Here is a 27,731-nt window from a genome sequence, read left to right as displayed (position 1 = left end):
TGATCAACACAGCTTGTTGAGGTTAATCGATTTTGGCTAATGTGACACCCAATGAACAGTGTTTTCTTTGCTGTGAAGTCCTCATTTGCCATTTATTTTATTTTTAAAATTAACACCCTGCCTTTCTGCTTGAAGGACGAGCTTTCAGAGCGATGTACAATGATGGATAATCAAAAGGTGTTTTAGGCAACAGCAGGTGAAAAGGAAAAGACAGCAATGAGTTAGCAGTAAAAATATACAATTTCATTTCTTCAATTTATATACCACCTTTAATCAAAAGGCACAAATCTCAATATCTATACATATTGATAATGTGATCTTGGCAGTGCACATCGTCATGGGAACTCAATGGAAAACAGACCAAAATCTGACATTGGGCATTTGGGATCACTCACAATGGACTATAGCTATAATAGAGAAAATTGCACTTAACTGTGATTTTGATAAGGACTAGAACCTCCAGGCACTTTTTTAATGATTTGGCATTATTTTATGAAATAATGCAGTGATGCCATCATTTTCAAAAGCAACCCTTTTCACAGTCCTGGTGTATCTGGAACAAGACTCAGTCACCAGATATTCTGATATTCCTGCATTTTCAAGGGTTGGACAAGATGACCTTTGGGGTACTTTCCAATTCTGTGATTCTTTCCTGAGACTTGGTTATTTTAACCCCTGTGCTACTGGACTTGTTCTACATTCCAGTTTTATGGTTTTGCTTTTTCATCATCCTTTAATTTTCCTCTGCTGTTCTCATACATTTATATACAGCGATATATGGAATATATATTTTCCAGAAATATCAGAATGTCAGTGCACACAAAAACTTAAACAAAATAAAAACCCAAACAATTCTAGTAATAAATAATTATAATAATATCTTTGCTGTACATGTTTGCTCCCATAGGATGGAAGCCTCTTGCCTGGAGGTGGCCCTGGAAGGAGAGCGTTTGTGCAAAGCCGGGGATTTCAAAGCTGGGGTGGCCTTCTTTGAAGCGGCTGTTCAGGTGGGAACAGAGGACCTGAAGACACTCAGTGCCATCTATAGCCAGCTGGGCAACGCCTACTTCTACCTGAAGGAGTATTCCAAGGCTCTGGAATACCACAAACATGATCTCACCCTAGCTAGGTAAGTGTCCTGCTGCCAGAAGGATGTATTTATTCTCTCATTATGAACATCAGAAGAGGCCTGTTAGATCAAGCCAATGGCCCATCTTGTCCAGCATCCTGTTCTCACAGTGGCCAAATACCCCAAACAACCTAGGAATCTATATAGCCTGTCTCTGGAGCTCTTGAGGTCCCTTAAGAGTGTCAGAAGAGCCTGGCTGCTGGATCAGGCCAGTGGCTCGTCTAGGCCAGCATCCTTTCCCCATGACGGCTGAACAATTACCTCTAGGAGAAATCAGCAAGCAGGATCTGAGCACAAGAGACCTCTCCCCTCCCGTGGTCCCCAGCAACTGGTATTCAGGAACATTGCTGCCTTCATTGTGGCTAATATCCATCAATAGCCTTCTTCATCCTTTAATCTGTCCAGTCCTTTTTTTAAAGCCATCCAAGTTGGTGGCCATCACTGTCTCCTGCAGGAGGGAGTTCCGTAATATCTGTCAGGCAACGGTCAGCTTCATCGGATGACTGAGTTGTGGTGTTATGAAAGAGGGAGAGAAACTTCTATCTGTCCAATTTCTCCATACCATGCATAATTTTTATAACTTTCCTGCATTGCAGGGGGTTGAACTAGATTACCCTTCTGGGCTGTATATATTGCCTATAGAGTTAGGACTGGCTGTTATGCTCAGTTTCCTTGAAATAATGGATAGACGTTTGTGGTGATGATGAGAGCAACAACAAGTATATATAATATACAAAGATCATATAATTTGCCTACAAAATCAGCAGCAGGCACCTTCAATGTATTCCATTTGCACCTGCTGAAAACATTCAGGTGCTTAGAAAGTGGATGTGAATTTTAATCTGTTGTAGGAGTTTATCTTTTTGTATGTATTGAAGTCTAGTAGTGTCAACTTTTATTGTTTTACCTTTTTGTAAACAGGTTTGGGGTTTTTGCTTACAATCAAGCTTTGTGTATACATTTTGTGAAATATATATGTCACAATAGTTAATCAATGTCTGTTTTTAACTTTTTATTCTACAATTTGCAGGGGGGGGAGAGTTGCTGTAAACCAGTTACATAGTCAGAGGGAAGGGAAGAAAGGACAGGAGGAGACAGAAGGAAGGGAAGGGAAGGGCCCCATTGGGGTGCTTCGTTCCTTCCCATCCCTGCCTGGGTCTTCTTTGTGTCTTTGCTGGAGTGGAGCCACCCAGAACCGCCTTCTGCTTTCTCTCCGCAGGACCACTGGGGACCGCATCGGAGAAGCCAAAGCCAGTGGTAACCTGGGAAATACGCTGAAGATTCTCGGGCAGTTTGATGAGGCCCTGGTCTGTTGCCAGAGGCACCTGGACATCTCCCAGGAGTTGGGAGACAAGGTACCTGCACACTAAAAAATAGCACCATGAAACGGCAGGCGCAGGAGGGGAGAAATGCTCTTGCCCTCGGGCCCTCCTTGCACGGGGCTCCCTATAGGGTATCTGGGTGGCCACCATGAAGGCACCCATTGGCCTGATCCATCATGGCTCCTTATACAGATGTCCATGCAAAGGGGCAGTCTACCTGTGAATGACAAGTCGGGGTGGGTGCTGCTGTTGAGCTCAGGTTCTGATTGTGGGATTTCCATAATGGGCATCTGGTTAGCCAATAAGGACAGGAGGCTGGACTAGATGGGCCATTGGCCTGATCTGGCAGTGATCAGGCTCACCTTATGGCACCTCCAGTTCCAGAGGCAGTCTGTCTCAATTTCCAGGTTCTTAGGGGCATTTGGTCACTGTGAGAGGAGGGTGCTGGGCTATAATGGCCCGTCTGTGGCCTGATCCAGCAACCAGGCTCTCCTTAAGGTTGTCTCTTTTGATGGCAGACTATGTATATGGAAGATGGGGAACAACTGTGGGAGAGTTGCTTTCGCACTCGGGTCCTGCTTGGGGGCTTCTCCTTGGGGCATCTGGATGGCCACTGTGAGGACAGGATGCTGGACTAAATAGGCCACTGACCTGGTCCAGCAGGGCTTTTCTTATGCATCCATGCTGAAATCAACAGGGATGAGGACCCCGGTCCATACAACCAATGTAAGAGAGAAACCCAAGGCAGCATGAATACCTTTTCTGCCCCACCTCTTCTAGGTTGGAGAGGCGAGGGCATTGTACAACATTGGGAACGTCTACCACGCTAAAGGGAAGCAGCTGTCTTGGAGCTTGCCCCAGGAGCCTAACCACTTGCCCGAGGAAGTCCGGGAGAGTTTGGAGAAGGCGTCCGAATTTTACGAGTGAGTGGCAACCCCTTATTGAGGCAGTGAGCCTAGAATTATAGAACTGTAGAGTCATCTCGTCCAACTCCCTCCAGTGCAGCTCCAGTGCACCTGATGTCCAGTGGAGTCTTTGTAAAAATGCCCCATTCTCTTTCAGCCTCACTTCATTCAAAGATGCTACCCTTGTTGCTCCCCTGCTGTGCCTCAATGCCCCCTTTCATGCGAGATCTTCAGTCTTTGAGGATGGCCCCCTCACCAGAAGAGCCTGCTGGATCAGGCCCATGACCCATCTGGTCCACCAGACTGTACTTGCAGTGGCTGAACTGTTGCCTGTGGGAAACCAGCAAGCACCATTTGCTCACAAGAGCTCTCTCCTTCCTGTGGTTTCCAGCAGCTGCTATTCAGAAGCATTACTTCTTCCAACCATGGAAGCAAAGCATAGCCATTGGGGCTGGTTGCCATTGACAGCCCTCTCCTCCTCCGTGAATTTGTCTACTCCTTTTCTGAGGCCATCTAAGTTAGTGGCCATCACTGCCTCCTGTGGGAGGGAGTTCCATAGTTTAACTAAGAAGTGTTTACTTTTATCTGTCCTGAATCTTCTGCCATTCAGCTTCATTGGATGTCCACCAGTTGTAGTCTTAGGAGAGAGAGAGGAAAACTTTTTATATCTGCTTTCCCTATGCTAAACATCATTTTATAAACTTCCTGCCCAAATGCTGCGACCTTTCCTCATAGGGGAGTCATCATTCCATCCCCTGGATCATTTAGGTTGCTCTTTTCTGGACCTTTTCCAGTTCCGCAATATCTTTTTCACAAGGGGCTGCTAGAACTGTACATACCGTAGTATATTCCAAATGTGGTGGCCTCATAAATTTGTTTAATGGAATTATTATCCGGGCTGTTTAGTTTCAGTTCCTTTCCTAATGATCCCTAGCATGGAATTTACCACTCAGTGTGTCATCTTCATCAAACTCTCTGCTATGACCCCAAGTTCTTGTTTCTGGTCTGGCACTGCCAGTTCGGAGGGATGCAGGTGGTACTGTGGGCTAAACCACAGAGCCTAGGACTCGGCGGTTTGAATCCCCGCGATGGGGTGAGCTCCTGTTGCTCAGTCTCTACTGCTGCCAACCTAGCAGTTCGAAAGCACGTCAAAGTGCAAGTAGGTACCGCTGCAGTGGGAAGGTAAACGGTGTTTCCGTGCGCTGCTCTGGTTCGCCAGGAGCGGCTTAGTCATGCTCACCACATGACCCGGAAGCTGTCTGGGGACGAACGCCGGCTCCCTCGGCCAATAAAGCGAGATGAGCGCCACAACCCCAGAGTCGGTCATGACTGGACCTAATGGTCAGGGGTCCCTTTAACCTTTACCGCCAGTTCGGACCCCTGGAGCAAGTACATGAAACTGAGATTTTTTTGCCCCAACATGCATCACTTTACACTTGTTTACATTGAATTGCATGTGCCATTTTGCCGCCCATTCACTCAGTTTGGAGAGGTCCTTCTGGAGCTCCTTGCTATCCCTTTGTTTTCATGACTCTGCTGTTTTCCCCCCATTGATTTTGTGTGTGTGTCACATTTTTATTAAGCTTTAAAATCCTTAATTGTAAATTTCACTTTTCTTATACATTCCCCTTTTAAACTTTGACTTCCTGCTGTTTCTTCCATGCTGCCCTTAATCCCATCCCATTTATGTACATTATTATAATAAACACTTCACCTAGAACATATTACTCTGTTTCATATATTATCATTTCCCCCGCTGCTCATATTTCAAATCCTGCTTGTGATTTCATCTGATTATGATATTTTTTTCTAGATATTGCAACAAGGGTTTCCATACTCCCATGAATAGGCCGTCGTGTGGCTTTCCTATTTTTGCTGTTTTGCCAGTTCCACATTGTTTCCCCCCCATTTATTGATTGCAAAATAAGAACAACAACAACACATTTTCCTTTTGTGGGGGATTCCAGGAAGAACCTCTCTCTTGTGAAGGAGCTGGGGGACAGAGCTGCCCAAGGCCGGGCATATGGCAACCTAGGCAACAGCCACTACTTGCTGGGCAACTTCAGCAAAGCCATCATCTTCCACAAACAGGTGAGGCTCAGTTGGGCTTTGTGGGGGGGGGGAGCCTTTCATTCTGTGGGTCCCTTGATCTGCCCTCAGCCCCTATGCTGTGATCTGATGACAGGGAATCTCAGTGTCAAAATGCAAACATAAAATAAAGCCAAAATGTTTTTCTTTCTTTCTAAAGCATGCTTCTAAAGCATGCAGAGAGTAACTTGGCCTTGATTGGCTGAAAACTCCCAAACTGAAGAGCCCAGAGGCTCTTCACCATTCTCTTTGTAGGTTGTGTTGGAGGGGAGCTGGGCAACACACCCGCATCTCAGTCACGTCCAGCCCTTTCTTCATGAATTTGTCCAGTCCTCTTTTAAAGCCATTCAAGTGTGTGGTCATCACAGCCTCCTATGGGACTTCTGTAGTTTAACTCTGCGCTGCCTGAAAAGGTCCTTCCTTTTCTCTGTTCTCCACTTCTATGATTCCCACATTCAGCTTCGCTGGAGGCCCATGAGCTGCAGCGTTATGAGAGAAACTTTTATCTATTCATTGCCTTTACTCCCTTTCGTACCAAAGCGGCTTATAAGTGAAAATACTTTTAAAAGCAAAAGGTGACAATATTTATAAAATTTATAAACTGCTTGTTCAAAAAAGTAAAATGAAATCTCCAAGCAGCAAACATGTCTGATTAAATACAAAACATTTCACTACCAGAAGCTGGAAATCCCTAAACCAATGGTATAATACAGTGTGTTATTAGAAGTGTTATCTCAAGAGCAGTAACAAGGGGACAAAAGAAAGAAGGGGACAAAAGAAAGAAACATGACAATTTTTATGCTATTCTAGATTGTTCAAATGTTCTGACTTGTACAAATTCATCTTAATTTTTTTTGACCCATCACCATCCGATTCCTGTAATGAAGAAAGCAGGGAAACAATTAATAATGGAATAGCTGCAGTAATAGGAAACCAGTGTATTATTATTCACCTGATTCAAATCTGAAGTGGGTTTCCTGTATATACAGAAATTCCTTTATGACGTCTCATTACCCTGTATCTAGTTGATTTTGAGATTGTATCTAGCTATGCTTCTTGCATTTTAAGTTGTCTTTGTTGCACCAAAATTTCAATTAAAAAACCCCACACAATTCTGTATACAAAATGCAACTAAACACACCCAAACAAATGAAAAACAAATTCGCTTGAGATGGCAATTGAAAATGGAGATAAAATCAACAAATGCAACTGACTCATGTGTGGTCTTGTTTTTATTTGCGTTTATACCTCTCCCCGCCCCCCTTTCCTTTCAAGGAGCTCAGAGTAGTATCCGTGGTTCTCCTCCTCCCTATTTCATCCTTGCAGCAACCCTGTAAGGTAGGTTAGGCTGAGAAGCGGTGTCTGCCTAAAGGTCACCCAATGAGCTTCATGGCTGATAAGAGATTTGAACCCTTGTCTCCCCCAGATCCTAGTCCAAGACCAGTACACCCCACTGCCCAGTGTTTTTGCTGCAGCCATTAACCACCTCTCTCTCTCTCTATACCTGCCTCCCTTCCAGCGCCTGGCCATTGCCAAGGAGTTTGGCGACAAAGCGGCAGAAAGGAGAGCCCACAGCAATTTGGGGAATGCCCACATCTTCTTGGGGAGGTTCGACATCGCTGCAGAGTACTACAAGTAAGAAAATGTCTCCCTGTCACTTCTCAACCTGCCGTGTGATTTTATTCTTAGTTACTTATAGCTCACCTTCCCCCCCCCCCATAGAACTCAAGGGGGTGTACATGCTTGTGTTCATTCCCCACAAGAGCCCTGCAAGATACATTAGGCTGAGAGGCAGTGTCTGGCCCTCAAGGTCCTCACACCCAGTGAGCTTCATAGCCAGGGGGAAATCAGAACTCTCACCTCCCAGGTCCTAGTCCAACTCTCTAACCACTGTACTGCACTGTCTCTCCCTCTCTGCATGTGTACAAGTGAGAAATGGCATACACTTGTTGTGGTAAAAGGTAAAGGGACCCCTGACCATTAGGTCCAGTCGTGACTGACTCTGGGGTTGCGGCACTCATCTCGCTTTATTGGCCGAGGGAGCTGGCATACAGCTTCCAGGTCATGTGGCCAGCATGACTAAGCTGCTTCTGGCGAACCAGAGCAGCGCATGGAAACACCATTTACCTTCCCACCAGAGCAGTACCTATTTATCTACTTGCACTTTGACGTGCTTTTGAACTGCTAGGTTGGCAGGAGCAGGGACCAAGCAACAGGAGCACACCCCGTTGCAGGGATTCAAACCACCAACCTTCTGATCGGCAAGTCCTAGGCTCTGTGGTTTAACCCACAGCGCCACCCACAGCTCAGCTATTTGTGCAGAGAGGTTGAACACCCCTAGAGACATTATATATGCATTGGGAGAGTAAATTCCTGTATCACAAGGTGTTGGACTATCAACAGTTCTATGATACTATGCAATCCCAGGAAGCACTTTACATTACTGCTTGGCTGGCTGGCCACAACCGTGTTCATTTCCTGTCTGCCGTGCCATCCTGTAGAAAAATCTAAAATGCAGGAAATATTTTATTCGCTTCCATTCAGAGCATCCTGCTGCCACCTTCTGGTATCCAAGAATCTCCTCTGATTCCCTGTCCGTGAACTTTAGATAAGCTCAAACAAACAAATCCTCAGCAGGCACAAGAGCTATGATAATAATAAAAATTAAATATTGTAACATTGGCCTGGATATCTATTTCAGACCTATATTTATGGTGATATATTAATTCAGCCATCCAATATAAGTGTGGAGGCTTTTGAGAATTTGAAAGGCTTTCACGCTTTGGTAACATTTCCTTGGTCTGAATAAAGATAATAACGCAATATGTTTAACAAGGAAGAGTCTTGTGGCAGCCTAAAGTTTCACCAGTTTATTACTGCATAATAAACAGTCCACTTCACCATCAAGTCTACAGAAGCTTAAGCTGCAATAAATTAAATTTATTAAAATGAAAGATAATAATTATTAAAATGATTAATAGATCGAGGTGCTGCAAGACTCTGTGCTTTGCTGCAGGAGTCTGCCATGGCTATTCTATTCAGTTTCCTGCAGGCTTACCTTTTTTTTACAGTTTAGAAGGGGGAAACTATCTCTACTCCCTTCCAAAAGAAACCCACCACCACTTTACTACCCTGTTTTAAAAAATGTAGTTTGAGCCACAGAGTTGTTAAACAGGGCTTTAAAATGCTTAAGGTCTCCCATCCTTTGTGTACATCCTGGAGAGCCCCACATGGGCTACCCTGCCACTGAACAGAAGAAGAGCCTTCTAGACCACACCCCGGATGCATCTGGTCCAGCATCATTTCAGTCCAGCCAGCAGGGTGCTTTAGCTGTGATTTCTGCAGTTCACAGGGTTGGGCTAGATGACCCTCAGGGTCCCTACCAGCTCTGCAATCCTAGGATGCTGTGAAATCAGCCTAGCAGGTTTATGGAAGAACAGGGCTTATTGGGCAATGTTTTGGAACAACAACTTCAAGGATTATGTCCAACTTTATGCCATTTTAAACCTTTTCTTTATTCTCTATTTTCGGTTTACAGCATTTTGTTTAATAAAATATATTTTTTAAAAGAATCTGCTTTTTAATGCAGGAAGACACTACAGCTCTCCAGGCAGCTAAAGGACCAAGCAGTGGAGGCTCAATCCTGCTACAGCCTGGGGAACACCTACACCCTCCTGCAGGACTACGAGAAGGCCATCGATTATCACCTGAAACACCTGGCCATTGCCCAGGAACTGGGAGACAGGTGAGGTGGAAGTGGTGCAGCCAGGCTTAGAATCATATCATAGAATCCTAGAGCTGTATTCCAGGGTCATCTAATGCAGCTCCCTGCAATGGGACTTGGTGGAAGTTCTTACTGTTCTTTGAACAGCCATGTGCATGGCAGGGTGGGCAGGATTTGTTCGTTTAACTATGCTTTCAAATTAATATTTCCATTTCTGTTGATCACTGTTTTCAGACCTGGTTTTAGTGCCTCTGTTATGCCTCTGGCATTGCAGGGAGAGATCAAGGCAGTTCTTCCCATGGCCCATGAAGTGCAAGTGGGCCACGATGCCATTTTGACAGCCCTTGGCAATTTTCAAGGGTAGGGGGAACATGAAACATGAATTATGAATATATATTTTGTGCCATGCTTCATACATCTGTCTGAGTATTACATTTGTTTCATAGTTAAATATATTGAATCTAAGAGCTCAGGGCTGCAATACCTCAAGGACCACCTCTGCCCATATAAACCATCTCGGGCCCTGTGTTCATCATCTGAGGCCCTTCTTTGTGTGCCTCCTCCTTGAGAGATCCAGTGGGTGGCAACATGAGAACAGGCCTTCTCTGTAGTGGCTCCCTGTTGGTGGAAAGCTCTCCCCAGGGAGGTTTGCCTGGTGCCTTCATCATATATCTTTAGGTGCCAAGTAAAAACGTTCCTCTTCAACTAGGCCTTAGGCTGATTAATATTGCACAGCCTTTTAAATGTGTCTGTGGGACTGGGGCGGGGGGGTGTTATTGTTTGGAGGTTTTTTACTTAATTACTTATTTTTATCCTGTTTTTTATTCTGTGAACTGCCCTGAGAAGGGTGGTATATAAATCTAATAAGATTATTATTATTATTATTATTATTACTATTATTATTAGCAGGTGGGCAAATAAGGGTTGATTTGGGATATAGCTACACTCATGCCGTTAGCCAGCTGAGGCCACAAGGGGGAGACAGAGAATTTGTATAGAGGTGAACTTGCCAAACTCTATGTCTTATTGAAGCAAGAAATCACTTGTGGAATTCAGCATCATAATACTAAACTTGTGCAGATGGGAAAATCCCACTTCCCATCACCCCAAAGGCTGTTTCAGGGGTTCTCTCCACACATGCAACCCAGTTTTGGGAGCAAGAGGGGAAGTCTCAGAGTGGTTTACAGCCTACATTAAGACATCAAATCAAAGAATCCCAAAATAAAGCATTCCCAAAGAAATTCAAACCTAGTACAGACATTCCAAGGAATGCAATTAACGGGAGACTGAAATATTGTCTTCAAGATTACAAAAGAAGACATTACAATGGTCAAGTATAGCACTCACAATGAATGCAAGAAAGTTGACATACTGTACATCAGGAAGAACTTTCTGACTGTAAGATCTGTATGACAGTGGAACGGACTCTCCTGGGAGGTGGTGGGCTCTCCTCCCTTGGAGGTTTTTAAGCAGAGGTTGGGTGGCCATGTGTCAGGGATGTGGAATTTCCTACATTGTTGTGGGTTGGACTAGCTGTTCCTCAGGGTCTGTTCCACTTTTCCAATTCTATGTATGTCATTCTACCTGACTGGGTGGTGCCTGGCAATCTCTACATGCCTCAGGTTGTCATGATACAGGGAAGGGCATGATAGGAACATAAATGAATAAATATACCTTTCCTTTTCAGAGTGGGAGAAGGAAGAGCTTGCTGGAGCCTGGAAAATGCCTACATCTCTCTCGGAAACCGTGAACAAGCCTTATACTTTGCAGAGAAGCACCTTGAAATCTCCCAAGAAGTAAAAGCATTTTTTTTATTTGTTGGTGGTCCGTCACATTTAATTATTTTATAATGTTGGGGGTGTCCATAGACCTTTAGCAGCTGTTCAGTGCTCCTTGGACATTAGGATCCCCACTCTGCAGGGGGCTGGGCTAGATTACTGCTGATTGCATGACTGCTAATTGCAGCCTCTGGGAGCTTGTGACCAGGACTTGTAAACAGGGGCGTTTGCAGCGGCATTTAATGGGGGAGGCCAGGAATGCTGTCTCATGGGTGACATAGGACAAGGGGACATGGAAGGCAAGGGAGCTGCTGTAGTGACCTGCAACACCTCTGCCATGTTTGTCTCCCTGCCTAAGAATGTTCAAAACTACACCTGCAGCAAGTGCAAGCTGGTTGCCTTGCTGGAAGAGAAGGTCCAGCAATCTGAGGCCCACCAAACAGCACTTGGAGCTACTGGGCCAGATGAGGAATTTCTCAATAGAGCAGAGTGGACTGTCCTGGAACAGCGACACAGGTGGGGTGCCCCAGTGCAGAATTAAACCATGGCACTCGCTCCTGCAAGAGGGGATGATAGCCAACTTGGATGGCTTTGAAAGAGGAATGGACAAATTCATGGAGCAGAGAGTTATGGAGGGCTAGTAGCTACAATGTCTATGCTCTGCCTCCACAACTGTGCACAGCAATGTTTCTGGAACATTGCTGGAAACCACACAGGGAGCAGGAAGGGCTCTGGTGCTCAGATCCTGCATGTGGGCTTCCCAGCTGGACGTCTGGTTGGGTTCCCTCCCAACTCTACAATTCTGTGATTATTTGACCACAGGGTTGACTGCTACAGCTCAGAGGGGTTCAGACAGAGATTTGTCCCTCTTTGGGGTCTGAGTTGGGAACAAATGTGGGCGTTTTTTGGAGTGCAAGAGGGTAAAGAAAAACAGATCTAAGGAGCAGGTGTGGCTAGAACTGGCCTTTCAGGATGACGCCCTGTGGACATTTCATGTTGGAAATCTGGGATGCCAAGACCCAAGTTTGGGGCAAGTACTCTTTGGTATGAGAACCCCAGCAGAGATTTAAAATCACAGAACCTGCAGCAAAGAAAAGTGTGGAAACATGAGCTGTATAACATTTAAAATGTTACGTCCCCAGTTGCTTGGTTACAAAACAATAAAAGCTCTTAAACTATTGGTATAGGAAAAAACTCAATTCAAACTCCATTTTGAAACCAAAGAGGGTGGCATTGTAGCTCAGTGGTATAGAGCGCTTGCTTTGCATGCAGAAAGCCCCAGGTTCCTATTTATTCAGAACCATGAGGACTAGGACTTTCCTTTATTTTTAGGGGAAGGGCCCTAGCTCAGTAGCAGAGCACCTGCTTTGCATGCAGGAGGTCCTGGATTCAATCCCTTCTGGCTTTTCCAGGCTGGACTGGGAAATGTCTCCTGCCTGAAGCTTCAAGGAGCCACAGCTGCCAGTCAGTGTGGACAATACTGAACTCAGTGGACCAATGTCCTGACCTGTCATCTTCCTCTGTACCATTACAATTCAGCCCTTTATTCAGAACTATGAGGACTAGAATATTCCTTAGTTTTAGGAAATAATAATAAATCTGCCTGTAGCTCTTAAGGAGCCACAGCTAATAATAATAATAATAATAATAATAATAATAATAATAATAATAATAATAATTTATTTATACCCCGCCCTCCCCAGCCAAGGCCGGGCTCAGGGCGGCTAACAAGCTGCTAGTCAGGGAGGAGCTAGTCACTGTGCTAGATAGACCAATGGCTGGATTCAGGATCTTATCATGACAGTTGAGGGCATCCTCAAGAGTGTCCTGATTTTACGTGGTTCCTGCTCTGCAGAGGGTTGGGCTAGATGACACGTGGGTGTCCCTGTCAGCTCTACAATTCTATGAAATGGGAATGGAAGACAGGGCAGAGTGAAGCCTGAGGACCTTCTCATCAGTGTTACATCCCCTATTATTAACCCTTCAGCTGTTCCAGATAAATACACTTTGCTGTCCTCTGAGTAGCACAGATTACTCAGCAACAGATGGGGAGAGAACAATGGGAGGTTTCACGGTAGTGGGTAGCTGGGTAAGGGCTTGGATGCAAGGAGGAGGAGGAGGAAGAGGAGAGTTCCCTAGATCATATAATGGCAGAACTGGCTTTAAGTCAGGTATGCTAACACATTTGCTTCCTGGCTCCGTTTCAAAAGAAGACCAAATAGGTTTGGCTGCCTCACTGGGGAAGACAATCCACATTCTTGTATATTTCAGAGCTTTAGATAGACTGCCTCTGGACCTGGGGGTTCCATGAGGGCATAAGAAGAGCCCTGGAGCTGGATTAGGCAAAGGAGGAGTCCAGCTTCCTCTTTTCATAGCCAAGCCAGTGCCTCAGTGGGAGGACTTGAGCTCAACAGAATTCTCCCTACTTGCAATTCTCAGCAAATGGCATTTCTGCCACTTAATTTATTAATTATTTATTTCCTAAAATTTATACACCACTTGATTGCAAGAAAAGGGAGGAGGGGACAACACCCTCTGGTTTCCAGAAAAGTTAGAGCAATAAAATTAACACTTTAAGAAAAATGTACAGCAATTATTTGTAGCATGCAAAAAGTTAAAACAACAGTAGACTGGTTATTTGTTCTGTTGTGATTCCTGCACTGAAGGGGTGTGGACTAGATGACTCTTGGGGTCACTGCCACCTCTACAAGTCTATGATTCTATCTTATGTATTGCATTCATCCACCTTTGCTGTAGGGACGCGGGTGGCACTATGGGTTAAACCACAGAGCTTAGGACTTGCCAATCAGAAGGTCGGCGGTTCGAATCCCTGTGACGGGGTGAGCTCCCGTTGCTTGGTCCCAGCTCCTGCCAACATAGCAGTTCGAAAGTACGAAGTGCAAGTAGATAAATAGGTACCGCTCCAGTGGGAAGGTAAACGGCATTTCCGTGCGCAGCTCTGGTTCGCCAGAAGTGGCTTAGTCATGCTGGCCACATGACATGGAAGCTGTATGCCGGCTCCCTCGGCCAATAAAGTGAGATGAGTGCCGCAACCCCAGAGTCGGCCACAACAGGACCTAATGGTCAGGGGTCCCTTTACTTTTACCTTTACCTTTGCTGTATTGCATTCGTCTGACTGTTACTGGCTCAGAAACGACCAATATCTGGACTGCTGAAGACATTTTTATCATTCTGTGTCTAGATATCATTACAGTACTGAATATATATACGGATACCTACACACACAAAAACACCAAAGAAACCCCAACCCAGACAGTAACAAATTAAAACTCACATCTGGGTAAACTTGTTGAAACAAGATTGTTACAGCAGTTGCCGAAAAGAACACAGCAAACATGCCCGCTTGAAATCACGAGGCAGAAGTTCCAAAGATGTGTGCTTGTTCCATGAATTAATGATGCCAATAATACTTTGCAGGTCGGAGATCAGGGTGGGGAGGCCACGGCCTGCTTGAATGTGGCAAAGCTGAGGGCAGTCCTGGGCTTGAAGCAGAACGGAGAGGATCTGGAGACCCCCGTGGCAGGAACCGGTTACGAAGAGCAGGGTGAGTCTCTTCAAAAGGCAGCTTCCTATCTCCCTGCCTGATTCAGAATCATGAAGACAAGAGAGACACTTTATTAATAAGGGAAGGGGCAGAGCTTTTGACTGCAGAGGGTCCCTGGTGCAATTCCTGGCATCTTCAGGTAAAGGGGTCGGAATTGTCTGCTGAGTCTGAAACCCTGCTGGTCAGTGTACTGAGCTGGAGAGACCAATGATGCTCAAGGTAGCATTTGTGGTTCTCCCCCTCCTGATCCAATCCCCACAACAACCTCGTGAGGTAGGTTAGGCTGAGAGGCAGTGACTGGCCTCCAAGGTCACACCCAGTGAGCTTCATGGTTGAGTAGGGCTTTGAACCCTGATCTCCCAGGTCCTGCTCCTCATTAAAGCCCCACAACGATTCTGAAAGGTTGGTGAGGCTGAGAGGCAGTGACTGGCCTCAAAGGCGAGTTTCCTAGCCAAGAGGGGGAATTCGAACCCTGATCTGTCCCAGGTCCTAGTGTGGCCACATAACCACTACACCATGCCCACATAGTAGAAGGCAGCTCCCTGTTTTCCTCCAAACTATAAGGATTATAAACTTTTTAAGGAGAAGGGCTGTAGCTCAGAGGCACAGTACTGGCTTTGCATGGAGAAGCTCCCTAGTTCAGGGACCTCCTTGTGAATGCTTAATTACTCATGTGGAAAACTGCTCCTGAGGGAAAACTAAGTTTTAACTCATACAAATATGTCCCGTACAAAGTGTGTGTGTGTGTGTGTGTGTGTGTGTGTGTGTAGTGGTACCTCGGGTTACATACGCTTCAGGTTACATACACTTCAGGTTACAGACTCCACTAACCCAGAAATAGTACCTCGGGTTAAGAACTTTGCTTCAGGATGAGAACAGAAATCGGGCTCCGGCGGCATGGCAGCAGCAGGAGGCCCCGTTAGCTAAAGTGGTGCTTCAGGTTAAGAACAGTTTCAGGTTAAGAACAGACCTCCAGAACGAATTAAGTACTTAACCCGAGGTACCACTGTATTCTCCACCTGTGAGTTCCATTATTGTGAGAACAAGGGTTCTATATGGTCTGAAAGGAACCAGACATTTGCGGGGGTTCAGCTAGATGACCCCTGGAATCCCTTCTAATGCTACAGACCAGCTGCACATGGGTGAAAATAACAAAGTGCAAGTAAAGACCATTATCTGATTATCAATCTAATTCCAGATTTTCCAGGCTTGCGATGAGGGTTGACTTGAAAATGTATATGAATAAAGGAATGCCAAATCATATTAAAAGTGTCTGCAGGTTCTAGTCCTCATTGATACAGGATTATGCATAATTTTCTCCGTTATAGCTGTATTCCAGAGTGAGGGGTATTGAGTGCTCACTGTAAGATTTTGGGCTGTTTTCCACTTGTTGCCATTACTATTCAAGCTGTCAAGATCATGCATCAAGACATATTCTTTTGACAATATATGTCTACATTGGTATCATCAAAAATATTCAGTCACATTAATTTTGGGCAGTTTCTTTAGTAATATTTATCATTTCTGTCATAATTAAATTCCAAACATCTTTCACCAACTGACATTCCCACCATAAATGATAATAAGTACCAAGATCATTGCGACCCCTCAGACAATTAGAGAAAACATACTTGACATTTGCAAAGGAGGACAAGACCATCTTTGAGGGAATTTTAGAAGATTTCAGGTGCCTCAGTATTTGTTTATGAAATAAAATCATGCCATGTATTTATTTAAAAGGTCATTCAAGCTCTGCCCTTTAGAGCTTTTTAGTTTCTTTTTCATCCCAGATGACAACTGCTGACAGCACTTCCCAACACCGCAGAGTCCAATTTGGCCTCCCTCTCCTTTTGATAGGAGCAGCGCTAAAGACTGGGCTTGGGTGAATTTGAGTGCATGATTTCTGTCGTGGGAAGTAGATTTGGAACTGCATCAATCCAGCAGAGCTCTTGATCTGGAGCTCTCAGTGGCAGCAGTGACCTCATTCATCAGGCCCTTGAATGGGCTCCCATGTTCAGACCTCATCAGGAGGACAAAATGTTCCTGAAAAGGAAAACAAAAAAGAAAATGCAAAGTTATTTATTTTGTTTATTTTTTTCAAAGTGGTTTACCAAAAAAAAAAAGAGAGAAAATAAATATTTACAACAATACTTTAAAACAGACAAAAAGTTAAGATATTAAAACAGGCTAAAATTCACATTCTAAACAGGAATGTTTTTGGCAGAAGGAGTTCAGCAAAGGGACCTGCTTGATATCCATAGGCAGAGACTTCCAAAGTGCAGGTGCTGCTGCACTAAATAACAAAAGGCTTACAAATGCATTTTGGTGGCCTAGAGAGGCAAAACTTAAGGTGCATTGTGCAGAGGTGAAATTAGCTGGTGGCTTTTTGGCCACATCGTTGAAACAGAAAGGAGAGGAATGGAGGCAGGCTTCTAAATGATGTTGGGCTCCAAGCTCCTAGCAGTCAGCATGGGCAATGGTTAGCAATGATGGTGGGAGTTGTAGTCAGCAACATCTGGAGAGGAGGTACCTCCTTGAAGAATGCCATGTGAAGATGTCCCTGCTACGAATTTTATTGTCTTTCATGCTCTGAAATCTTGCATGGGATTGCAGGGTGCGAGGGCTTCAAAATCGAAGCCTCCCTTGTTTTGATTTATGACCTTCATGGCTTTGGTGAAAAGTTATCTTTGGAAACGTGTGGCCAGTTGCTGCTGGTGTCATTCTCCCAAGAACTGGGGTAAATCCCTAACCTTGGATAAGAGACGTTTTCTTCACCCTCTCATAAAGACCACAGACCACAGCCCCTTCCTTCTGTTTCATGTGGATCCAAACAATACTGCCAGACACAGCCATGTAACAAGGGACTATGAAACTCTGGGCAGGAAGCTGAAGAGCCTTGGGGTACAGGTGGCCTTTTCATCACTCCTTCCTGTTGAAGATCATGGCCCAGGAAAAGAGGAAGATACTGGAAGTAAACCACTGACTATACAGGTGGTGTCATCAGGAAGGGTTTGGCTTCTTGGACCATGGTCTCTGCTTCCTTGAGGAAGGCCTTCTGACAAGAGATGGGTTAGCAAGAATGTGTTTGCTAAGAGTCTTGTCAACCTGATCAGGAGAGCTTTAAACTAAATCTTGAGGGAGTGGGAGACAATATTACATATCACTGGGGAACTCCTGGTACTGGGGATAGTAGCTTCATCTATGCACAAGAAACTAAGGTGGTGCTCCTGAAACCTGCTAAAGGGCAGGAAAAGACAAGAAGAAAGCAGCTGAAGGGAATGACTCATGGTTTCAGTTGTTTCTATGCTATTGCACAGAATACGAGAAACAAGCAAGACAAATTTGAGCTTTTATTACAGGATGGCAGATATGATTTAATAAGCATTATTATTATACAGTAGAACAGGCTCCCGCGGGAGGTTGTGAACTCCTCTTCCTTGGAGGTTTTTAAGCAGAGGTTGTATGGCCATCTGTCATAAATGATTTAAGTGAAGATTGCTACATTGCAGAGGGTTGATGATGCTCAAGGACCCTTCCAACTTTACAATTCCATGATAAAACCAGAACTCACAGGTATCCAACAAAGCTGAATGTTGGAAGATTCAGGTCAAACAAAAGAAATTCCTTCACACAATACAGAGTTAAACTATGGAACTTGTTCCCACAAGAGAGGATGATGACTAACTTGGATGGCTTTAAAAGATGAGAGGAGAGGGCTTTCATGGAGGAGAGAGTTATGGAGGACTAGTAGCTACAAGGTCTATGCTCTGCCTCCATAGCTGTGCGCAGTGATGTTTCTGAACACCAGTTGCTGGAAACCACACGGGGGCAGGGGGGGCTCTTGTGCTCAGATCCTGGCTTCCCAGTTGGGCATCTGATTTGCCACTGTGAGAAGAGGATGGTGGACTAGATGGGCTCCCTTTGCCATGATCTAGCTGCTGTTGCAGGGCTCTTCTTACATTCTTATGTCCTTGTTGTGCACAAAGCACCTTCTAGCCAGCCTCCTCCTCTCCACGGCATCCTCCACCTGCTGTGAACATGGATCTGCTTCTGCTGTTTTGCACTTGCCACTCTGGACCAGACAAAACCACGGGGGATTTCCCGTTTACTGCAAGCACTCTATGAACGCCGGGCTGCCATCCCCAGCGCGACACATCAAAGGGCTGTCTCCATGTGCTCAGCATGGTCATGGGAGCTGGCTGGTATTCTGATGCATTCAAAGTCAACAGACGCGCCCCAACCACGGCACTAAAGTGGTGCCTTTCTCCACCTTGTTTGCACACCTCCAAGGAGACGCAGGTCAGCAAATGCCACTTTTTGCACCTTCAAGCAGGGAACTCTGTTCTACTTGGGGCTGCTCTGAGAACACACTGGAGCTAAACAAGTCCCTGTTTGTCCCCTGACGGCCAGGCTCTCTGAATTGTCCCAGATTTAGTTATGATTCCTGCACTGTTGTCCTTATCCTTCCACTGGCAAGTGAAAATTTTCTTTTTCCAACAGACTTTGGGGAACTGACTGCTTTTAATGAAAGGGCTGATATCATGCTGTTTTTATTGTAATTATTTGTGTGGTTTTAATAGGAGTTCTGTGTGTGTGTGTGTGTGTGTGTGTGTGTGTGTGTGTGTGTGGTTTTAATCCAATCAGTGTTTAATTGTTTGTTACCGGTTGCTTTCCCCCTATGTTTTTAGCTGTTCTTGTTTTTATCTATAAGCTGCTTGAGTCCCTATCAAGGAAAAAGGCGGAGTACAAATATGTGGAAATATGATGCATATGCTTGCACTCCCGGTTATAGAATTGTACAATTGGAGGGTACCCTGGTGGTCATCTAGCCCAACCCCTGCAATTCAGGGCAGGGACCCTGCAGCCCTCTGTCTAATTTCATGCGGCCCTAAGATTAAGTCCCAAAGCTCCTTGTGAATGATCAGTTCTCGAGCATTATATCCCTTCTTCAGCTGTCTTTGCGGTCAAGGGGAAGAGAGGAAGTGGGGTGGCATTGCCAAATATGGGACCTTGCCTCATTCACTGCCAGTTTTGTACAGTCTCTGCAGGGAGTTGCCCAGTAGGGAATGCAGGAAAAGGTTGCCTACACCTCAATGAGAGGCAGTTGGGGCTCTTCAACTGGGGAAGGTAGTCCATCTAGAAGACGGAAAACCCATACCCAGCCGGCCATCTCAGTGCAGAGCCGGTTGTGACTAATAGGGGTTGTGGTGGGTTAAGAGGCAGTGTCATGTGGTGGTTAGAGTATCAGACTAGGACCTGAGAGTGTCCAGGGTTCAACTCCCTGCTCAGTCATGAAGCTCCCTGGGTGTGACCTTGAGAGGCCAGTCACTACCTCTGTCAGCCTAGCCTACCTCACAGGGTTGTTGTGGGGATTGAATGAGGAGGGAGGAACCCCTTTGTGCTCATTAGAGGGGGAAAGGTGGGATATAAATGCAATAATTAGAAATTAATAAATTTTGGGGCAAGTGCAGATTTGGAAGGAGGGCTGTGTTTCCATTCACCTCTTGCATTGATGAGTGCAAATTTGGGAGATTCGCTTTTCAGTACAAACTCCAAACTTGGCTCCTTGGCTGTGACCTTGCCAGGGCTCTGGCCTCCAACAGAAGCAGGGAGATGCAAGGGCTGGCCTTATCCTCTCGGCTCTTTTGTCAGTGAAAGATGTAAGCTGTGGGCTTCCTTTGACAGGCCCACTTGTTTTTCTCCATGAAGGACTCGGTTTTGTTGCTTTAATTACAGTTCTTTGGCTGATTCAAGATGCCGTCGGACTTAATTACAGCTTAGCTCACAGGCGGCTGGGATTTCTGAGGCGGCTGGGGTGCTATAACTCCCGCTTATTTTGAGAAGTGTCTTTGTCACTGATGCAAGAAGCTCTCAAAGTATTCGGGAAAAGGCGTGAGGGATCCGGTCTCTGCGAGGCTCAATAATCCCTGACAGGTAGTCAGCCAACCTCTGCTTAAAAACGTCAAATGAAGGGACTACAACTCCCACCGCAGTCAATTGCCAGGGATTATGGGAGTCATAGTGCAAAAAGTGCCCCACGAAGGCTTTTTTTAATGGTAGTTTTTAACTGATTTTTTAATGCATTGTTTGATTCTGTTTGTAAATTGCTTTGAGGGTGTGTGTGTTTTTTACAATCAAGTGATATATATAAAAATTTATGATACTCTAGATCAGTAGTTCTCAAACTTTTTTCTTGGGCCACACTTCAGAATAAAAATTTGCTCACACTGATTTTTTTTATTGATAATTAATACATTGGAAAACAAACAGAAGCATGTTGGGGGGGAACCAACTCTTAGCAGTGTTTGATTTATAACATAGAACTTTTATAACATACATTATAATATGATCATGGGACATGCAGAAAGTATAAAATGATGTGGCTACATAAGAATGTAAATCATTCCCAAAATGCAATTATAAGTGAGCCTCTTCCATATGTACCTTAAGTACATTTACAAACTCCATGAGAGGTGTGAACTTGCATTTGCCAGGTAATCTCATTTATATTAGGTCTGATTTGAGGCAGACAGACTCTCATCTCCTCATCAGCACAAATAAGCCTTTCTCTGTTCTGATCTTTCATATTTGTCAGAGGTGAAAATCCCTGTTCACAACAATATATTGTGGAGAACAGTAGAAGAGAGGTGATTCTGGATCACAACTAGGATTTGTCCTTGGTATCTCTTGATACTCTTTCTCTCATTTTGAAAAGACATCTATCCATATTCTGCAAATAAATATATATATATTTTGATACTATACTATACTGTTTAAATGTTTCTTTGAATGCCCTTGAATTTTCCCCTCCACACTTGCCATCCTCTCCTGCCACATTAATGTGGTGAGTCACACACTTTGAGAACCACTGCTCTGTACTGAAGCAAATCCTGCCATGTAAAAGATTTCCCAAGTCTGCTCTGATGCCATGTGGACGACTGCATTCAAGATTCATAGAATCATAGAACTGCAGAGTTGGAAAGGACCCCAAGGGTCATCTAGTCCAGCCCCCTGCACTTAAGGAATCGATACAGGAAACTCAACATCTGGACATGCATTTGTCCTGGAAGACAGCACTTCCAACTTGGGAATTATTTTGAATTTTATTTCAATAGAGTTTGCAATTAAACAGACAAACAAAAATCACAACTAACAAAAAATTATGAAGTAAACAAATAAATGTATTCCTGCATTGCAGGGGGTTGGAATAGATGACCTTTGGTGTCACTTCTAGCTCTACAATTCTATTATTCAATTCTGTGATTCTGTACATTTGGATAACTGCATCATCCACGACACCTGCCCAGGTGACCTTATATTGCTGCAACTCAATTAATGACTTCTCCTGTTAATTAATTTTTTTACTGGGTGGTTTTTTGTTTTTGGCCATGAAGGTCGAATCTAGATGATGGTTGGCCAGCTCACCCACCCATCTTCTGTTGCTTTTTCAGGGGCAAGGCCCAAGAGGATCCAGAGGAACCGCATGAGCAGCCTTGAGCTCCTGAGATTCTCACCAGAAAAGGTAAAGAGAGGCATCAGTTGGTGGTGGAGAAGAGGAGGAAGAGGGATCTTGAAAACATGCCTGTTTAGGCCAGCATCCCCCTGTACTTGAACTTCCTAGTTGATGGGTTTTAATCTTTTTTAAACAAAAAACAAAATTTTAATTTTTATGCTTTTTAAGTGGCTTGTTTTATTCTACATTTTAATTCTTAATGTTTTCAGTGCCACATGTTTTACTTACAGATGGATTTACACCTGTAAACAGCTGAGAAGCCATTACAAATCAGTAATGACAGGCAACATTCAGCCTGCATCTCCTTCCTTTCTGGAAAGGCATTCCTCTCTAGAGTGGCAGGGCATGGGGGGGTGAGGGAGGGAGAAGGAGCAGCCCCTGTCACCTCTGTCATGTGGCTCCCAGAAGATCACCCCTGAGGGAATGTGGCCTCCAACAAGAAGGAAATGCCCCCTGCCTTGCCTTAAGGTGTCTCCATCTACAGCAATGACCTCTTCGTCACTTCTCCTCAGGACCAGAACGGAGACGTAGAGATCCCTGGGAAAGAATTCATGTCGCTGCCAGTCAGATCCAAGAAACACAGGGGAAGCCAGTCCATCCCAGACAGGAAGATTCCACCACCCAGTGAATCCCCGTTGGAAACCAGTGACGTACGGGTTCAGCTGTCCCAACTGGTAAGGAGATGCGGCGGACATGAACAGTACCTCCTACCTAAAAATTCACAAATTGCTCTTCTTCACTAAAATATAGATTCCTTGCCAATGTAGAGCGGGTGTCATGTGGCACATGTAGTCGTGCCAATTCTGCTACTTGGAGTGGTTGAGTGGCCACCTGTGGGGCAAGGTGACCTTGCAGGTAAACTGGTCCCAAGTTGTTAAGGGCTTTATATACTAATAGTAACACCCTGGCAAACAGTGCACATTTCTGAGCAGCAAAGGCATCATAATTCTGACAAGGCCTCGCTCTCATCAGCAATCGTGCTGCAGCATTCTGCATTGGCAGCAGCTCGTGGTCCAAGTGCAAGGGAAGCCCCACATAGAGCGCATAGCAGAAATCTAGCCTGGAGGTGTTTTCAGGTCATATTTAGGAAAGTTCTTTATGCTGCACATAACTGAACGACAGAACGACCACCCGCAGGAGGCAGCGATGGTCACTGACTTGGATTGGGCAAATTCATGGAGGAGGAGGCTACCTGTGGTTACTGGTGATGATGGCTCTGCTCTGCCTCCACAGCTGGCAGCAGCAATGCTTCTGAATACCTGTTGCTGAAAAGCGCAGGAGGGGGAGAGTGCTGTTATGCTCAGGTCCTGCTTGCTGGTTTCCCACAGGCATCTGGTTGGCCACTGTGAGAATAAAGTGCTGGCCTAGATGGGCCATTGGCCGATCCTTCAGGCTCTCCTAATGTTCCGGTTTGGGGAAGCATGTGGCGTCCTCCTATTTCTCTGCTGCTGTGGTTTTGACATTTGGCATTTGCCTCTCATTCTCCTGGCTGAATTTGGTCTTATTATCTCAAAGGTCACCTTGAGCATTCTTGGAAAGAAAAGGAAGGAAATTAAACAGGTTTATAAATAAACACACCACGCACCACGGGGCGGTTGGGGGTGGGGTGGGATCTGCCTCTGCCTTGGCAACAATTCAACAGCCCCAAATAAATATGACGGAAGTGCGTTTTGTTGGGGAGCCCTGAATTTTTTGAATTTTATTGATATTGATGCTGTTTTGTGCTGTTTTTAAGTCGCATTTTAATCAATGTTTTATATTTGCTGTTAGCTGCCCTGAGCCTGTTTTTAAACCGGGAAGGGCGGGGTATAAATAAAAAATTATTTAACCCCCTGCTCCATGCTAGGTGAGATTCAAGCACCTGTCTTGTGCCTGGCACTCACTGCATGCTAGATTTCCCCAGATGTGCAGGAAATGTGCAAGACTCTCCCACCTGGGCGGGGGCTTCCAACTATATCCAGCCATTGCTCTTGTGAGGAATTCCAACTGGCTTTCCATCCATTAGCTGGGATTCCTACATTGCAAGGGATTCGGCTAGATGGCCCTTGAGGTCCCTTCCAACTCTACAATTCTATGGTTCTATGCCTTGGAAAGTAGTGAACTCTCAATCACTGGGGGGTGGGGGGTTAAGCAAAGGTTGGGTGTCTGTCTGTCTGTCAGGAATTCCTTTGCTGCGATTCCTAGGCCACCCGCCTCCCTGGCAAGGCCATGTATAGTCAACGGAAAGCGCAGAGAAGTCACACTGACAGCTTGCAGATGTGTGTTCCTCAAGATTGTTTAGATCTGGAGCCATTTTTGGAGCATGCTGTTAGCATTATGCTCTTGCCGGGACTGAGATGCCCCTTGTGAGAAATAATAGGGGGCGCGTGCAATGAGGCGGCCATCTTGCGGCACCCGCTGTGCAAAACCTGCCTATCTCTTTCTGTATCGGCAGCGCGGGTGAGCCTTCCTTGGACCCCCGCAAAAAGGGAGCTTTGCACCACCCTCTGCGATAACGAGGCTAACGGAGGGGGCGGGTTTCCTGCAAGGCAATGAAAATGACATTGGCTGAGCCATTTCTCAGGAACCATCACTTCTAAGGAGATAAATAGGAATGAGGGAGAATCAATTCAAGGCCTCTGAAACTGCAAATATTTAATTTCTCAGGGTGTCTGGAATGCTTCACTTGTCGTTTCCGACTGTTGTTAGCTGCTTCTAATATGGCCATTGTCTGAAATTAACGCCTCCTTATAGAATCATAAAACTGTAGAGTTGGAAGAAACCTCAATAGTCATCTAGTTTAACCCCCTGCAGTGCAGGGACCCTGGTGTCCGAAGAGTGCAGAACAGCAGCTAAAGCCCCCAATACTGAACTGCACTAAATGGAAAACTAACTCATTACATGGGAAATTTACCCATTATTTAGAAGGGAAAATAACAGCGACCTCTTTTTGTCTATGGTGGGATTTTATTGACTACATTTTTTTTTTTAAAAAGACGTTTGTCTCTTCCGCAAGCCTTTCAAGAAATCTGGGGTAAGCAACAGGTAATTGGCTGAGAATTTTTCTCGATGTAATATAAAGATTTTTGCTCTTGCTACTCCTTGTGCCTCTGATGGTTTCAATTATGGGCTTACCTTTCTGTATATATTGCAAGCCATACGCGCCGCACACCACTTGCTCTCACATTTCTTCTTTTTAAATATTCATTAAAAATTATTACACTTTGTAGCTGAGATGGTCATACATCAAACAAGTTTGTTGTCGATAAAAGTAGTGGGGGGAAGAAAAAAAAAGAAAAGGAAATGATATGAAGGAGAAAAGAGTTAAGCATAGCAAGAGAGAAAGAGAGACTTTATGCTTGGAAAATATCTGTTTCCGATGGTAGAGCAGATAATAGGAATAGCCTGGGTAGAATATTCATAGAGAGAGTTGATATTTTGCCCCTCCAAGAGAGTTGTAGTGTCTGCCACCTTTTCAACTTTCATCTGTTTGCATGCTTATATTATTGCAGTTTTGATCAATGGGTTATTAGTGAATCTGGGTGCAACCAAACCCCTTAGTAGTTTATTGGACTTTTTGTATTGAAATCTGAAGGCTTTGCAGAAGGTATTTTTCACTTGAATTATCAAGTTTATTCAGAAGCCAACTGGTTTAATAGTATTGATCATGTAACTGGATGCTTCTCGAAAGGTGTTTGGAAAGTCCATGTATTTCGTATTGATGTTTTTGTTTGGTAAATGATAATGCTATATCATTTGCATACAGTGAGATTTTGAACCTTGCAAGCCAAAGTTAATTCCATGAAGTCTTTGGTTGGTTCTTGTCAGACTTGCTAATGGTTCTAGAAACCTTTTGCAAACAATAACAAAGGTAATGAGCACCCTTGACATGCACCACAATGGTAATTTTAATGGCTTTAACAAGTAACAATTAGTAATGAAAACATTCACTCATGGGTCCTTATATAAGATGCCAATCCATTATTTGAATCTGCCACTAAGATCATTTATTGAAGGATTCTTATTGTTCTTGCTAGAATAGGCCATGTAACCGTATCAAAGCCTTTTTTACAACCAAAACAAAAAAAGTGATTTTTGCTTTCATTTCTTTCTTAATTCAACCAATACTTCTGTTTTGTTATATTGTAATTTCCTATTTTTTATAAAAGTAGTTTGATCTGGATTTACATATTTATGTACACTTAGCAATTATTGAGGACCATTTTGGCATCTTGGTTTAGTAAAGAAATTGGTCTATACGTTTGGGGTAGTTTAGGATCCTTATCATGTTTAGGAATAAAATGAATTATAATTTCTGATCATAAATCCTGGAGTTTTTTTATTGACAGAGATGCATTGTTGTATAGTAAGATCTTACTTTATTGGGGAAAGGTTTATCGAATTTGCTGGTCAAGCCATCTGGCCCATATGCAGTGAAAAAATTATGTTATGTACCTCTTCCTCGGTAACTTTTGATTCCAAGACTTTGAGAACTTAAGCTTACACTTTAGGCATCAGAATGTTTAGAAAGGCTTTATGAATCTGTTCTTGAGTTTGTTGGGTTTTCTGGTGTATCTAAATATTGATAGAATTGTTGAAAAGAATTTGCTATTTCTGCTGGAGAGTTGCCCTTTTATTTTTATGTTCTATAGATGGAATTAAGGTTTTTGCTTGTCTATCTTTTAGTTGATAATGAATGCTATTTAGATGGTCTGTGTTACTATGTTCAAACAATTCTTATTTGACCAAATGTATTTTTTTGAATTTTTGAGTGGGGACTGTTTCTTTTTCTATGATTGTTTTGAATTAAATCTCTTTCCTTTTGGGTAAACTGTTTCCATTTATATGGGGTTTTTTAAATAAAAAATTCATGAATATGGGCTTTCACTGCATCCCAGACTACCAATCAGGTTTCCTCTGGCATAATATTCTGACTAAAAATACTAATAATTCAAGATGTTGTCCTATCTTATCTCTAATTTTGCAAAATGAAGTTGTCTAACTGCCATTGTTTATCAGATCAAGCTTCTGCAAATTATTTATTTATTGAAACTGGGGGGTGATTGGGTGGATTCGAGTTTCATTCATCTTTGCTTAAAAATATATAAATACAGAAATATAAATTATAAACACGAGAATAGGAAGTGCAACCTTTATCAGTAGGATGGCAGAATTTACAAATATATGTTAATCTGTGTTCTTCCGCCTCTCATTTCTTATGATGGTACTTTTATTAAATCCTAGAAACATAGAACTGTAGTGTTGGAAGGGATCCCAGGGGTCATATAGCCAACCCCCTACAAGGCAGGAATCGCAACTATTCACTTTCCACTCTGCATATTATCACAAATATCCAGAGAACCAGCTTTATCGTTTCTACTTGTGGATTTAACATCCCATGCAAGCCTTGGTTTAGCTTTTATGTGTTTGCCCCATGAAGTTCTGTTTTGCTGTTTGGGTTAGGTGGATAAAATTCAATAAAACGCTTTCCGCAAAGAATAAAATATCACTCAATAAATTACCGTATATTGTATTAGGCTCAGTCACAGGCTACCTGGAGGGTTGTATTCTGATGTATAAACCTGCCTAGGCTCTGAGATCTATGGTGGAGTCCCTTCCCTCCATCCTGACTCACTCCTGGGCCTATTTGGTGTGGGGGGGGCGTGGGACAGGGCCTTCTCAGTGCTGGCTGCTCCCAGACAACTTTGGAACTCCATGCCTAGAGAAG

The 27,731-nt window shown here is 44.1% G+C and overlaps 1 protein-coding gene across 1 annotated transcript in view; it reads left to right on the top strand.

The window, feature by feature from the left end:
* Nucleotides 1–27,731, top strand: part of GPSM1 (G protein signaling modulator 1) — a 55,091-nt gene that overhangs the window by 6,480 nt on the left and 20,880 nt on the right. The window contains exons 2-11 of the mRNA XM_081897831.1: nt 908–1,129; nt 2,349–2,484; nt 3,232–3,374; nt 5,324–5,447; nt 6,964–7,079; nt 9,034–9,189; nt 10,856–10,964; nt 14,385–14,511; nt 21,963–22,033; nt 22,537–22,698. Coding sequence (XP_081753957.1) covers nt 908–1,129; nt 2,349–2,484; nt 3,232–3,374; nt 5,324–5,447; nt 6,964–7,079; nt 9,034–9,189; nt 10,856–10,964; nt 14,385–14,511; nt 21,963–22,033; nt 22,537–22,698 — 1,366 coding nt within the window. The remainder of the gene's footprint in view (nt 1–907; nt 1,130–2,348; nt 2,485–3,231; nt 3,375–5,323; nt 5,448–6,963; nt 7,080–9,033; nt 9,190–10,855; nt 10,965–14,384; nt 14,512–21,962; nt 22,034–22,536; nt 22,699–27,731) is intronic.

Source organism: Podarcis melisellensis, assembly GCF_964234715.1.
Source record: "Podarcis melisellensis genome assembly, chromosome: Z".
NCBI lineage: Eukaryota > Metazoa > Chordata > Lepidosauria > Squamata > Lacertidae > Podarcis > Podarcis melisellensis.
This window is presented reverse-complemented; position numbering and strand designations above follow the sequence as displayed.